Consider the following 14,157-nt stretch of genomic DNA (forward strand, 5'->3'; position numbering starts at 1 on the left):
CTCGACGCACAGCGCACAGTCGCGGCCCCTGTCCACCAAAAGCCCGATGCCACTCAATGAAATCAGATAAATGATAATCAACAGTACATAGTAATAAATAAAACTTGTACTTAAAGAAGTGCGGCAAGAACTGTTAATGCATGCAACGGCTACAGCCAGCTGGAGCACCCCAGTGTGGCATGCTCAAGGGTTTAGGGTTTGCTGTTAGGAAATGACGCCAGCAGAAACTTCAGGCCTCAGCTTTTCTTAAAAAGCTGAAAAAATGAAGGGCTTAATTCTTCAGGCTGTGGAGGCGCACACAAAGAGCCCGAAACGCTAAACCCCAAACGCTGTATGGTGTCGTTTTCACGTGTAAGGACACCGCAACGGATGCTGGGGCATTCTCGTGTCTGCGCCTTCGTACACTTCTTTGTTTTTGTCTTTTTGCCCTCCTGTGTCTTCTCCTTTTCAATTATCAAAGATCACTGTGCCCGCTCCTCCATCTCTGCTGCTGCTGCCGGTTGTACAGCTACTGCGCGTGCTGCTGCTTCGGATCTTCCGCTATCCCGTGGTGCTGCAGCTACCACCGCCACAGGGGAGCGACTCGGCTGTTTGCTGCACACATCGTACACACTGATGGAAAGGCAGCAGCTGCAGCAGCAGCTGCAGCCGCAACAGCAGCAGCAGCAGCAGCAACTGGCGAAGGAAGTTGAGGAAGTACGGCGCATTAGTGCGCAAAGATACAAACAGCACCGGCAACAACAGCAGCAGCTGCTGCAGCAACAGCAACAACACCTGCAGCAGCAGAGGCAATGCCACTCGCAGCAGCAGCTGGGTGCGTCTGAACCGCACCGCTCCCCCGTGCCTGAGCCTGCGCAGCAGCAGCAGCAGCAGCAGCAACAGCAGCCTGAACGACAGCAACAACTAACCCAGCTGCGTCGCAACAATGACCCCATATGCATCAGCAGCAGCGACAGCGAGGACTCAGAGGCAGCTGCCAAATCTGCCGTAGGGAAACTGAAGCAACCGAACAGCAGCAGAAGCAGCAGCAGCAGCAGCAGCAGTTCCAGCAGCACCACAAGCAGCTCTAGCAGCAGCAGCGGCAGGAGTAAAGCAGCGAGACCAGCTACTGAGTCCCCCAAAAGCAGCAAAAGGAGCGGAATGAAAGACCGCAGCGACGGTGGCAACAGCACAAAGAAGCTTGCGCGTGATGGCAGCAGCAGCAACAGCGGCAGCAACAGCAGCAGCAAAAGCAGCAACAGCAGCAGCAGCAGCGATAGAAGCAACAAGCAGGTGCACCCTGACTACCCCACAGGAGGTGAGGGCTGCAGCAAGAGTGAAACCCTGGAGAGCAGCAGCAGCGGCAGCGCCAGCAGCAGCAGCAGTAGCACAGCTACAGCAGATGGCTTGCTTCCGGACTCTGAACTCCCAATTTGGAGAGACGAATTTGACCTTCTTACTTGGTGAGACACAGAAGAGCCCGCTGCAGCAGGAGCAGCAGCTGCTGCTGTTTCTGCTGCTGCGGCTGCTGCTGACTGCCCTATATGCTGCTTTGGTGGTTGCTGCTTCTGCGGCTTGATCTCTTTCTTTTTGCGAGCTGCGCCCGTCGCAGCCTGCTGCAGCTGCTGCAGAACCTGCCGCTGCTGCCCCCGTCAGAAGTGCTGCTGCTGCTGCTGGCATTTGCATTTATTCTTCAGGAACCTGGACGGATTAGATGAGCGTTTGCTGCGGCTGCGGACAGCTGCTGTTTGCTCGATTGTGCTGCAGCTGCGGCCCGCCGTTGTGCTGCTGCAGGAGGTGGTTGACAGCAGCGCGAGGCTGCTGCAGCAGCGGCTGCAGCAGCACTACAGCTTCTTCTTCCCAAGCCCGCCGCCGTACGCCTTCCCAGCAGTAGACAGCAGCAGCAGCAGCGAAGCAGCAGCAGCAGCAGCAGGCCCTGTCGTGCCCGGGTGCCCCTACTACTGCGCCGTGCTGCTGTGCAAGCACCAAATGCTGCCGCCTGCGCGGGAGCAGCTTCAGACTCTGTGGTATCCGGGCAGCAGCATGGGTCGGCACTTGCTGTTTGGCTGCTGCAGCAGCAGCAAACGGCCCCTGGAGCCGTTGCTGCTGTTGACTTCCCACCTCGAGTCCATGCGCCCAAACCGGAAGGAAAGGACGCAGCAGCTGCAGCACTGCTTCGACCTCATGGCTGCTGTCACGGCTGCAGACCCGCAGCAGGAGCTGCAGCAGCAGCAGCAGCAGCAAATGTTCGCAGACGCCTTTCCAATGGGAAAGCCCCAGAAAGTCCGGACAGCAATTCTCGCTGGGGACCTTAACCTGCGGGACGACGAGCTGCAGCTGCAGCAGCAGCAGCAGCAGCAGCAGAATGGGGGCAGGTTCAAGCGCGCCCACAACGAATGCAGCAGCAGCAGCAACACAATAATCCCAGAGGGCGCAATAGATGCATGGGAGTTTCTGGGCAGGGACATGAGGTGTATGCACACCTGGGATATGCTGCGAAATGACAACCACGCAGAAGTCAAACGCAAATTCAAGCCTCGCTGTCGCTTCGACAGAATATATGTTTTTGCTGACCCCCCATTGTCTGCTGCTGCTGCTGCTGCTGCTGCAGCGGACGTCCCTGCCCCCCCCGAGGCAGAGCACGCGAAGCGTCATAAAAGCACCAGCAGCAGCAGCAGCGACGTTGCTGCTGCTGTCTGGCAGCCAATTAAAATGCGGCTTGTGGGGACTGAGAGGCTGCAGAGCGTGGGCTGTTTCCCTTCGGACCACTTTGGTGTGTTGTGCCGCTTTCGACGCGAAACGAAGAAGCAGAATTAAATTCAAAACTTTGCAAATGTGAATGTTAGAAGTTCAAAACTGTGCAAACAGCTTTGACATTCACAGTTGCACAATTTTGAATATCTGAGTTTGTTGCTAGAGACGAGCAGCAGAGGGCTTGGCAACTCCTTTTCAGCAGCTGCGTTGGCCTTTTTTCGATCGGGGCTCTTGGGAATCTTCGTTTTTTTTTGTTTTAAGCGAATGGGAAAAGTTGTTCTTTGTGTCGTATGGGGCGAGCCTCTCTCAGTCAACCTAGTTAGTGTAGGTACAGTTCTCGAGCAGTTGTGGAGGCATTAAGGACATTAAGTGAGTCGCTGAAGTGGAAGGTAAAGGGAACTAGTGAGACGGGGAAAGGAGCCCGCCCTTCCAGCTGTCTTTACAGCGGAGGCTAAGTGCGCCACGTTATGAACCCGTCGGCTCTGGATAACTAAATGGTTCAAAGCATTTTTCGTGCTTTTGGCGCTAAGCCTCCCCCGTAAGCATTTGCAGCAAACTATGGAATAACTGGCGACACACGAGAGGCTCACACAGACCGCACAGACAACCGAGTGGAGCTTGTCTGTGAGCCTGCTAGCAAGTTTAGGCCAAACGACTCAATGTAAAATGTATGTTTCAAAACTATTTAACTGAAAATTAATACTTCATTACTTCGGGCTTGAAAGGCCAAGGCTGCTTGCACAGGGTCCCGTTGGTTTCCAGTGGACCGATTTGATGTGTATGTACACCTCACGCGACCACTTAAAGCTTCTAGTGGTCTGGCTTTGAATTCGTGCACTAAATTAGCATATTTTCACTCTTCTTTCTCTGTTCCATTTTGAACACTCGTTTTCAGTCAATTTTTCGTGCCGCTTCCCACATCAGCGCCTCTCCCTCTACAACAGGTTCGCTCTTCTCGGAACGTGAACAAGCTGTTTCGGGTGCTTAGCTCTCATCTTATTCTGGTTTTTACTTATTCAGACCGGCTTCTTGGCAAATTACCTTCACGTGGAGAGCCTGGACTCCTTTTCCCGCCTACATTTCCATTGACAGCATGTTACACATAGTGGAAGTCCGCGCTCAGTGAACGCGAACCACAGCATCACCCCATCCCCCGCTGCAATCTCCCCACAGAGGGGGTTCATGCTGCCTTTCAAACGGGCGCGCTTATTTCTGGGCCGCCAGCTAGCTGCTGGTCAGGGGTTTGAACCTCAGACTCTTCGGACTAGCTCTGGAGGTTTCACACTAATGCCTGCCAAGCCCCCGCCTTTAGCTTCGAGGGCTTGTCCAGGGCCTTCCCGAGGGCCCCTGAGGGGGACGTGGCTTCTCAGGGCGTCGTTTCTGACACTGCTGCTATGCTGCAGCCCAGACTGCGTCGAGTCAGCAGCAGCAACAGCAGTGGCTAGCGCTGCTGCAGCTGCTGCAGCTTTGCTGCTGCCTCTCCCGGTGCAGTGTAAGAAAGTCTTTGGGATTGCCCGGGGGGGCAAATTCGAAGCTATAGGGGATTTCTGCTTTACCGTCCCTCCGGGTTCAAGTGGCGCCTTAGTGGCTGAAACGGTAAGGTGTATGTACACGTGGGCACTGTCAAGAACCCTTCTTCGGTCCACCCGTTTTTATAATGCATTTTGTCCCACAGAGTTCTTCAAACGGGCTGCAGCAGCCGATACGCCTGAGGCTGCTGCCGCCATTGCCTTTGCTGCTGCTGCTGCTGTTGTTGCTGCTGCTTGGGTGTTCGTACACCGTGCAGATGTTGCAGCAGGAAGGACACGAGCTGTTGATACACTCCAAGTCTGCCTTCGAAGAATACAGACAAGCCACAGAAGCAGCAGGGGTCCCCTTTGGTGCATCAACTGATGATGAATTAACAGCAACCTGCAAGGCCCTGCAGAACAACGCCAGAGTCAGAGAGTCTCTAGGTAGAGCCCTGACTCTAGACCCTAAACCCTAAACCCTAGATTGGCGAGTTGTTGCGGCGTAGCGCAGTACGAGAACGCTTCGGTCTATGGGGGAGTCCCGGGGTGCAGACACAGCGTAAACCCTAGTATATGTGGGGGCAGTTAGAAGGGTTTAGGGCTTAAGCTCTAGGGTTTAGGGTTTAGGCCGTGCTTTCTTTTCAGCTGGAGTTCCTCCGGAGGAGCAGACGAAGACTGGGGCCCCCGCGTTCTTTGAACTTAATTTAGTAAGGCAGCTTGGAGCTGAGCTCAAGGGTTTAGGGTCTAGGGTTTAGGGTTTAGGGCTTTGCCCCGAGGGCTTTGCCCCGAGGGTTTTGGGGAACTGCGTTCTGCGTGCATTTCTTTTTTTGAACTCAACACTCCCCGATATAAACACTTGAGGGTTTGCGGGTTAGCGGCTGTGAAATACATTTTAGGGTGGATGGTTTAGGGTTTAGGGTGAAGAGTTTAGGGTTTGGCCTTCAGGCATTCAGGCTAAGAGGGTGAAGGTCTAAGGTTTATGGTTTAGGGTTCAGAATTTGCGGCGTGGCCTCAGGCTATCGACTCGAACATGGATGGGAGGGAAGTTACAGCTTGGGTAAACCTCTGCAGCTTTTTCTGTCTAAACTTTAAACCCTAGAGTTTAACCCCTAATGCACCTTTGTCCACTTCCCCACTCTCAGTGCACACACTCAAGTCTAGGGTTAAGGGTTTAGGGTTTAGAGTGTATCCTCAGATAACGAGGTGCGGGGAAGGCCAAACACTAAATGCAGCCTACTCCGTAACTTTTCTAAACCCCGGAGGCTTCTTCACGAGGCAGTTCTCTTGCGAAGATCAAGGTGCGAGGTGGTTAAGGGTTTACGTTTAGGGTTTAGGGTTTATGGTTTATGGTTTAGGGTTTAGGACTTTCCTCAGCAGTCGGCCACTCAGCTGTCAAAATCATGACTCTGCTGTTCTAGCTGCTACTCTTGTTAATAAAACTTCTTATAATAGTAGCATCAGGTCCGCTGCTGCTTCTGCCAGCAGCAGCAATAGCAACGGAAGCTGCAGCAGTTCTTGCTGCTGCTGGGGCATTCGTTAATGTTGTTTCTTTTGCAGGTCTTCTTCAGCTGCACATGGTGATGTCATTATTTGCCACAGCTCTTTGCTTAGCCAGCTACAGGGTGTACAGACAGCTGCACCGGCAAGCATCTCCCGTTGCTGCTGCTGCTACTTGCTGCTGCTGCATGCTGGGGCTCTCCATCCTACTCCAAACCCTTCACCTAATCGCCTATGCAGTGGTCAGCCACAGCTGCTGCAGCTGCTGCTGCGCCTGTTGCTGGTTGTCATCCTCTTGTTTAGTGCTTAGCATTTTGGGCTTAGGGTTTCGGCCCTAGGGTTTAAGCTGAAGGGTGCATTTGAAGTCTACGCAGTGTATGTCGTTGTCTTGTCGCAACTCGGTTTTGTCGCTATTTAGGGTTTAGGGTTTAGGGTTTAGTTCCTGTGTTCTGGGGCAATTGGGGTTTAGTCTCTAGTCAGGGTTTAGGCTTATTCTCGTTTGTTCCCTTCTCCACAGAAGAGAGCTAGCAGTAAACCATATTTGCTCATTTGAATTTATGCCACTTTTTGTTTAACTTTGTCTGTTTGTTGCATTTAGGACGGTTTAGGCTTCAGTGTCTTTAGGCTTATCAGCATGATGCTGCTGCTCGGCTGCCGCAGCGCCGGTTTGCTGCTCTTCTTGCTGCTTTCGGCCAAGGGCGTAGAGAGCGGGCACACAGACAGGCGAACAAGTGGAGTCGTGCGCACAGAAGCCCTAAACCCTAAACCCTAAACCCTAATGACGAAACACTTTGCATCAGTTCTTTCTTCCAAAGTGTGAGGTTTGGGGCCTGCAGTTTAGACTTCTTCGCGTAGAATCGAAGGCTTAGTGCTGAGGGCTTCAGGCTTGGGCTCCCCGCCATGGGGTTTAGGGTTTAGGCTTGTGGCTAGGATTTAGGGTTTGGCTTCAGCAGCTCCGGCGCAGCAAATCTGCGGGCTGCTGCTGCGTCTGCTGCGCCTCAGCTTTCCGTCGTAGCGGTGGGCGTGGCGGCGTCGGCTGTTGTGAACTTTTTAGGTGCTGGTGCTTCATCTATGGATCTTAACCCTTCAGCAATTTACACAACAGGTGAATCTTGTTTTTTTCTGCTTTTTCTTTTGATTTCTTTTCCTTTTGAATTATTTTCCCCAGTATTTCTTTTGCTTTCTTATTCTTTCAACTTGGTTCTAAATTCCTTCGAGCCTTTGTTCAGTCTTTGTTCAGAACCAGGCGCCGCCCCGCACTCGCCTTGCTGCAGCTGTGCGGGTTCTTCTTTTGTCTGCTGATTTTGCGCCTTTTTCTCTCTTTCCGCCTTGTTGTTCTCCTTTTTTCTCGTTATTTTCTTTCATCTTCTTCCTTTGGCTCTTCTGTTGTTTTTCCCTTTCCTCCCTTCTCCTCTTTCGCTGCTCTTCGCAATTCTTTTCTCTCTTTTCGAAGTGTTCCGTTTCTCTCTGTTGCTCTTTCTTTGTCTATTCGCTGACACACTGTCTCCAGGGTTTGCTCTGTCTCTTGGGTCTGTTGCAGTTTGGGCTTTGCCTCTACACATCGTCACAGGTGTTGTTGCAGGTTAGTGAATATGCCCCTATGGCTTAAAGTGATGCTTTTAAAGTTTCCTGAAGGCGCAATATAAAGCAAAGGGTTGGGGATTTGGATTGGCCTTTTAAACACAGACTCACGGTTTAGAAATAAGCATTTGTTTTTGTTTCTTTTTCAGTGTTGCTGATGGTTTTTTCTCTCCTCAACGCGGATGCGGCTACGCAAATGCCTCAGAGGAGACTCTTCGTTCGTCTTTGCTTCTGGTGTGCTTGCAGCTACTGCTGCTGCTGCTGCTGCTGCTGCTGCTACTTCTGCTGCCGTGACTCTTGGCGCTGTAGGGCCAACCATGCCTTGCTATGCTTTTTTTTCCTGTTTTGTTCGCTGCTGCTACTGCTGCTCGTTTATTGGCGGCCACTGTTGGAGGAGCTGCTGCTGCTGCTGCTACTGCTGCTGCCGCCGCTGCACTTGGTTGGTTTGTTTGCGCAGTGTCTGTTTCAGGGGAACAAGCTACGTTTTGGCGCCTCTTTTCCTTATTTGCTTTCTCAGCAATTACCCGTGAGCGTTTTTCACAGATAGAGCAGAACTAAGTAAAATGCATGGACAGAAGAAGAGCAGGCGAGCAGTTACGCCAGACACGTCCACAGAGCCAGAGCCAAAAGGTGCAATGAGTGAACATGGATGATCATCTGGGTCACCTTTTTATTGCATTGCTAGCACTTTTTTGCTGCTTCTGCTGCTTTTTTCTGCAGCTTGATGCAGGCATACGTTCTGATCACAGTTGAGTTCGTTTGCCTTTTCAGTGAGTCAAAAAGCAAGCTCAGAATCGTAACAGCTGCAGCTGCGCAGCAAATTCCGACCCTCACAAAGAGCATGCTATGTGCTGCTCAACGCAAAGTTTCACTTGCATTAGTTCTTAATTCTTTTTTGTCTAGGGTTTTATTGCTAGACCTTAAGGCCGACTCTCAATGCTTGTTGCCGCTGAGACTTTTGCGCTGTATTATGCGTCGCAGCTCTACAGCGTATTGCCTGTCGCGGGCTTCAGCAAAAAGGCACACAAATGGGGGAAGTCAAATCTCCTCTTCCAGCAGCAGACCTTCCCTACACAGATATTTGATGGGTACGTGGACCTCAAGTAGTTGCACTGAATGCTCGTCTCACATTGGTGAGGTCTACGTACACTGCAAATGTCTGAGCTGCGAGCTCTCTCCAGTCAGCTAAAGACTATGTTTACCGAAATGTCAGGTTTACGCATAACTCAAGTAGGTGAGGTGCGTTCGTTCGCGAAATAGCCGAGGTACATGAAATCTTTAAAAGTCACAGGTGTACGTACACAGATGCCTTTATGCGGCGAAACCAAGTGAAAGAAGCTGAGCAAAGCTTTCAGCAGCAAAATCTACTTTTGCTGCTGCAGCGCCTGCAGCCGAAGGTGCTGCTGGTGCTGATGCGCCTCTAGCTGCTGCGACTCGAGCGCCTATTATTGTAACTGTTACTACAGAGCCGGCGCAGGGATCTCCCGTAGCCTGCTTTCCGTTACGACTTTGAGGCTCGGTTTTTGGGCGTGAGGCCCCAAGCAATACTCGTAGTGTGTTCGTCTTCCTTCTATGGCCCCTACGCAGCCAGGTGGTGGAAAAAAACTAGAAAAGCTAGTTGGTTAGGAACATGAAGACGGCTAAGAAGTGCAGCTCAGTGCTGAGCTAGCTGATGACCCCCCCAAAAGGGTACATTGAGTGTGTCGAGGGTGGCGGAGCCAGCAAATCGCTGCAGAGGTGCGCGGCGTAGGCGTGGCAGCTGCGATCTTCTGGGATCTCTAGGCAAAAGTTAGAGGCGTTTTTCAATGCTGGTGTATTAGGCAGCCAAGATTGCCTTACTAACCCGGCTGCTGTTGAACAGCCAGAGCCAAGGGGTTAATTAACTTCGAGGAGTGTCGTAGGGATGGCGCAGTGGGGATGGCGCAGTGACAGGGCTAGCCATGTGTTGGGATCGTGAACCTTTTGGGGCATTTTTTTAGTGAAGCCCAAATCTCCAGTGATCTGTTTCGGGGCGAAAGTGACGAAATCATAGAGTAGTTACATGACGTTCCCACTCTGACAGAACAGCTCATACAAGTTAAAATAGAAGGGTATTCCCACTGTGAAAAGCTGAAAGTGACAGATGTAATGGTCCAGCTGTAAAGCGCGTTAAAATTCGGCCTAATTTCCCTTCAAAACAGGTCTACTACAAGTTGACGATACGCGTGTCAGAAATAACGGTGGTGCTCTTAGGCACACTTCGTAAGTAGCAATTCCAAATGAAGGGGAAAGCGCAGCAGGATTGCTTGAGCTCGGATAGAGTTTGTGGCCCAATTTATGGGTTTAGACTCGTGTCGATTCCACCCAAATTGAACACGGGGCGTGGTCTACAATTCTGTAAAAGGTGACAGGGGCCCTCCTATAAGCGTTCCTGACGGCTAACAAAACAGCCCAGTCTACAACTCGCCGTCCAAAAGATAAGTGTTAAAGAAGGGGGCTCTGGAGTGCAAGGTCCTTGGAATGGTGAAGCACAGTTACTGTATACCCACAGCGAAGGACCTCGCCGCTGTTCCTCGTACCCACGTTGATATCACTTGAAAGAATATGCTCTTTCGCTCTTCCGACGCACTGAGCAGAAGCTCACAATCTTTTCATCTTGGATCCTAAACGGTCTTCACTCGAATAACCCACAATTTCAGAGGGTGCAAAACCCCTTACGCTACACAATAATGCCTTCGGCAATGCTATCGGTGCTGTGCGTGAGCAGCAGCAAATGGCGGTCGCTTTCCTCAGTCAGATAATTAGCAATACTCATACAAGATTTTCTATATATGGCTAGGAGAGACTAGCCATAGGCACAGCTCGAGGCAGGTGAAGCCGTTTCATATGCGCTGCTTTGGTTAAGGCACAAGCAACCAACCGTCAGGAACTCTCTCAGCCCCAGTGGATGAGCGCAGCTTAAAGTCTACGTCGCCAGACAGCTCATTGGCTTGACTTCCTGGCAAACTTTGATAGCGTTGTGTTTTGGTGCCAAAATGCGTGGGGGCAACCAGCACGCGCACCGGCAAGCCACACCTGAAATCCTGCACCCGCGAATTCGGGAGGAGAGCCACATCGGTCACCTCTCAAGCAGTAGTTCTGTTTGCCGCTAAACAGCGTCAACAGCACTACAGCAACGAGAAACATTGTAACAGTACAGCAGGGTGGCAGGCGTACGTATGCCTGCGAGCAGACCCGTCGCACAACAGCGAAGTTCCACTGGTGCCTCTTCTTATGCGAACAAGCTTGACGGCACTCCACTTTTAGGTCTCTAAAAGACCCCTACACTCGACGCTTCTTCTGAAAAGGCTCCCTACATAAGAAAGCCTGGGGCTATAACCGTGAAACCGCCGTCACGTTATCGTACAAAGATCATCCCCTCCCCCTACAAGCTTGGGTTTCAGCCTAGAGCAAGCGTCCAGAATTCTGCAAGCTCGAGAAGGCCGCAGCATGCCAACCCGATGAAACCAGCCGATAGCAGTGTCACAATTCTCAGCTCCCCTTTTTTTTTCGAATTTACTTGTCTGCAGGTCTGCCTCAACGGCCTATGGCGCACTCACGCACCAGATTTTTGAGTTTCCGGTGCTTGCTGTGCGTGCAGCACAACTATGCGACCCACAAAAGGCAGCAGGCGTTTCCTACTCTTAGTTGTGCCCTCGAGGCAATTTCAAGGAATAACGTGCTAGTTTCAGTCGCTGGTCTCGCAGCCACACTTCTCCCTGAAGTATATATTTTTTGCCCTTTTGTAGCAAGATTGCGCCTACGTACCTTACGTGGTAACTCATGAGCAGTCTTAAGAGTCACCGGAAACACGAAGCAAAACTATAAGGGACACGAAAGAATTGCGTCCAAGTTTGCTACGGCTGAGGGCAGCGAAGCTACAACTACAGGAGAAGGATGAGGAGGTGGGCAGCCCACATTGAAAAATAGTGTCCGCTGATTAGGGATGCCAAAGAACGAAAGCCAGTAAGCCAAAAGCCCACATAAAAGGTGGTTCAGGTATCAGTGCGAGAAACAGCGTTTCATGCGGCGACGCCCTGGGGGGGCTGCTAGCAGGCGCGAAGAGTAAATTAAGGCGTAGCTAAAAGCGGGATTTAGCTCACTTTCAGAAGTTCCAAACAGAAGTGCCACCTCACTGGGAATTACTAACATCAACACCTTTTCTGATGCAGCGAAAACCAACTGCAGTGTTACAGTGATACGATTTAAGACATACTAGATTTAAGGAATTTGTAAAAACTCCGGTCTACATAGGCTACAACTTGAATTGTCGCCATGTGCCATGTGCAAGTCGGAATTGAAGGGCTCGTACATAGGCGAAGGTATATGTGCCTGTAAGACTGCTACCTCATTGACTTTTACACTTTTTCTTAAAAAAACAGGGATATTCCAGAGGACTTTTTAAATACAGTATCTATGCATGCGGGAGTTCATCCTCGGGGGCCCCAGGGACGAAAGCCCCGTCAAAGCAAGAGTGGTGCGCAGTTGTCTTATCTTTATTCGGTTCGGATTACAACTTGGGAATGAAATTTGAGGAAGTTCAAAGCTAAATTTGTTTCGTAGAGGTATGTCTTACGTATTGCTAATTGTGCACGTAATTGCAGTGGGCTTGGGATTGGAGCTTGAAGTTTCGTTTCGATGGTGTCTTCTTTCTAGTCAGCAGTTGATTCAGCCGCTCAAATTTTGTTGATTGAATGACAAACAAGCAAAAAAATTCAAGTGTACTTAATACAAACCATCAGCTACCATGCGGCCGTCTGGGGACACTGGCTTCATCCCACGGTAAGTGTCTCAAGTTTACTTTGAAGAAAATGCATCCGGCGAAGTTAGCCATTGCTCGCAGACCCCAGAGTTCAGGTGGAAATAGCTCGATTTTTCCCACCTGTTTTGAGGTGGATCTGTGGCTGGTTTTCGAGCTGCATGTATGCTGCAGATTTGAGTGGATGCAGAATGCGGAGAAGGTCTTCATTTCATTTTTTGTGAAGTCTCTTCAGCCTGAAGACGTTAACATCTCCACATCTTCGCAAAGTATCACTGTGGAGATTAGAAATCCAAGCTCAAAAGGAGAAGCAACAGATCAAAACAAAAATTACACATTTCGTGTTCAGAAGCTCCGGCACGAAATCATCCCGGAGCAAAGCTCTCATGAAATATACAACGTGAGTCAGTTCGGTCTCGTGGTGTTACATCTAATTTTTCAGAAGTTGGGGGCACACACAATATAGGTTTCTGCGAAAATAGAACTGAGCATAAACTAAAACGCGGCATATTGGCGTCGACCAAAATTCGTGGCACTTGCCAACTTCTTTGCAGCACACTTTAGTTTATCCCCTTCTGTTAGCCTGAGCTCAAGTTAAACGTGCAGTTTCCTCTCAGACGAAACTTGAAGTTGTATTGGCAAAGAAGGAAGTGGGGCAAGCATGGGCGGCCCTAGAAGCAGTCAAGGAGCACTGCCCAGAGCAGCCGCAGTTGCAGCAGGAGCAGCAGCAACAGATGCCGCAGCCAGAAGCTCCAGTGACGCGGGTGTATCCTTCCTCGAAGAAGAAGGTAGACTGGGACAAAGTTGAGAAGGTATACTGCCTATGCACTTTTTGAAGAGTATTCGCATTTTTATAAAAAAGCGTCAGTGTTTTCTCGCCACATTTTAGTTACTTCCTGACCCCATCATTCTTGAGCAGTATGCATTTCTCCATCGTTTCCAGCTTGCGCTGCTACATATTTGATTGCTGATATTTTCATGCTGAGCACCACTGGCATAAGAGCAACTGCACAAGGAGAGTATCTCATCCCATGGTAGTAGGAGTCACTGTAAATCGCTTCACATTGCACAGTGGTTGGATTTTCACTGCGTTAGCCAACTTTTTTCCTTAGTTGGTTACTTGTGGCTTCAGGAAATAACAGAGGAACTAGAGGCCGAGCAGCTAGAGGGGGAACAAGCTCTACAGAAATTGTTTAGAGACATATACGGCAGAGGAGACGAAGATACTCGGAGAGCTATGATCAAGTCGTTTGTGAGTAGAGCAATCCATTAATCAGATTAGCCAATCAACTAACCATGAGCTAGAGGATTAACCTCGCTGTTGAACCGGCACTCAGCAAAAAGCTGGATTTATGTTGTCTGGCTCGTCGTAGTTTCCCTTTTGTTTGAACACCATAAAATGAAGCGCACAAACCAGAGCGGCTGAAGATGGTGAGTCACTAAACTCCTGTAGCTAGGTTGCTAATTGATTATCGAGTTGTTCGATTGTTTCGGTCCGCTTCTGTTTGTTTTTGTTTACTCTTTGCCTGCAGCAAACATCAGGGGGCACTGTTCTGTCAACAAATTGGGCGGATGTGAAAGATAAAGATTACGAGAAGGTGATTTTCAGCTAGCTTCATTAAACACCTACTCACTTAGTTAAACACCTATACGCTAGTCTCTAGATTTCTCTTGTGTCCAGCACATTATTTGTTTACGTGTCATTCCGATGTAGTTTGTTGGTACCTTTGCTTGTTTGTTCGATTTTGTTCCTGTTTTTGCCTTTTTTTTTGCACTTTCGTGTGCTCTTCAGACTCTTGAGGCTCCTGAAGGACAGGAAGTTCGCTCGTGGAAGGAAATGTAAAGAGTAACATATATGAATCGTTGCACAATAAGCCGAATGAGCTACTCATTTTCTGCATTTCGAATCGAGTGCACTTTCGGAGGGAAAATTATTTGAGCTTGTCGCGTGTGCTTCAGCATTCACCATTCCAGTGTTCCTTTTCTTGTTCTGTGCTCAAGTGCCTTTTTCTTTTATCGATTGCTAGTCCCATTTCCTTCAGTTTTTTGCCCCTGCTA

At 50.1% G+C, this 14,157-nt stretch overlaps 2 protein-coding genes across 2 annotated transcripts; both read left to right on the forward strand.

The window, feature by feature from the left end:
- Positions 1-615: 615 nt before the first annotated feature.
- ETH_00022395 (endonuclease/exonuclease/phosphatase domain-containing protein, putative) lies at positions 616-8,407 on the forward strand (the record flags this gene model as incomplete). Its single annotated transcript, XM_013377171.1, has 14 exons — positions 616-1,442; positions 1,677-2,756; positions 4,137-4,329; positions 4,520-4,688; positions 4,890-4,951; positions 5,260-5,301; positions 5,440-5,542; positions 5,802-5,983; positions 6,744-6,846; positions 7,282-7,323; positions 7,472-7,556; positions 7,792-7,848; positions 8,043-8,092; positions 8,304-8,407. 14 exons carry the CDS (start codon positions 616-618, stop codon positions 8,405-8,407), a joined length of 3,099 nt encoding a protein of 1,032 aa, XP_013232625.1.
- A 3,680-nt stretch (positions 8,408-12,087) lies between these two features.
- ETH_00022400 (SGS domain-containing protein, putative) lies at positions 12,088-13,942 on the forward strand (the record flags this gene model as incomplete). The annotated part of the gene is made up of 6 exons (XM_013377172.1): positions 12,088-12,122; positions 12,274-12,499; positions 12,717-12,911; positions 13,232-13,351; positions 13,632-13,697; positions 13,892-13,942. The coding sequence occupies 6 exons, from the start codon at positions 12,088-12,090 to the stop codon at positions 13,940-13,942; spliced, it is 693 nt and encodes a 230-aa protein (XP_013232626.1).
- Positions 13,943-14,157: the final 215 nt, after the last annotated feature.

Source organism: Eimeria tenella, genomic scaffold (assembly GCF_000499545.2).
Source record: "Eimeria tenella Houghton genomic scaffold, Eth_scaff47, whole genome shotgun sequence".
Lineage (NCBI taxonomy): Eukaryota > Apicomplexa > Conoidasida > Eucoccidiorida > Eimeriidae > Eimeria > Eimeria tenella.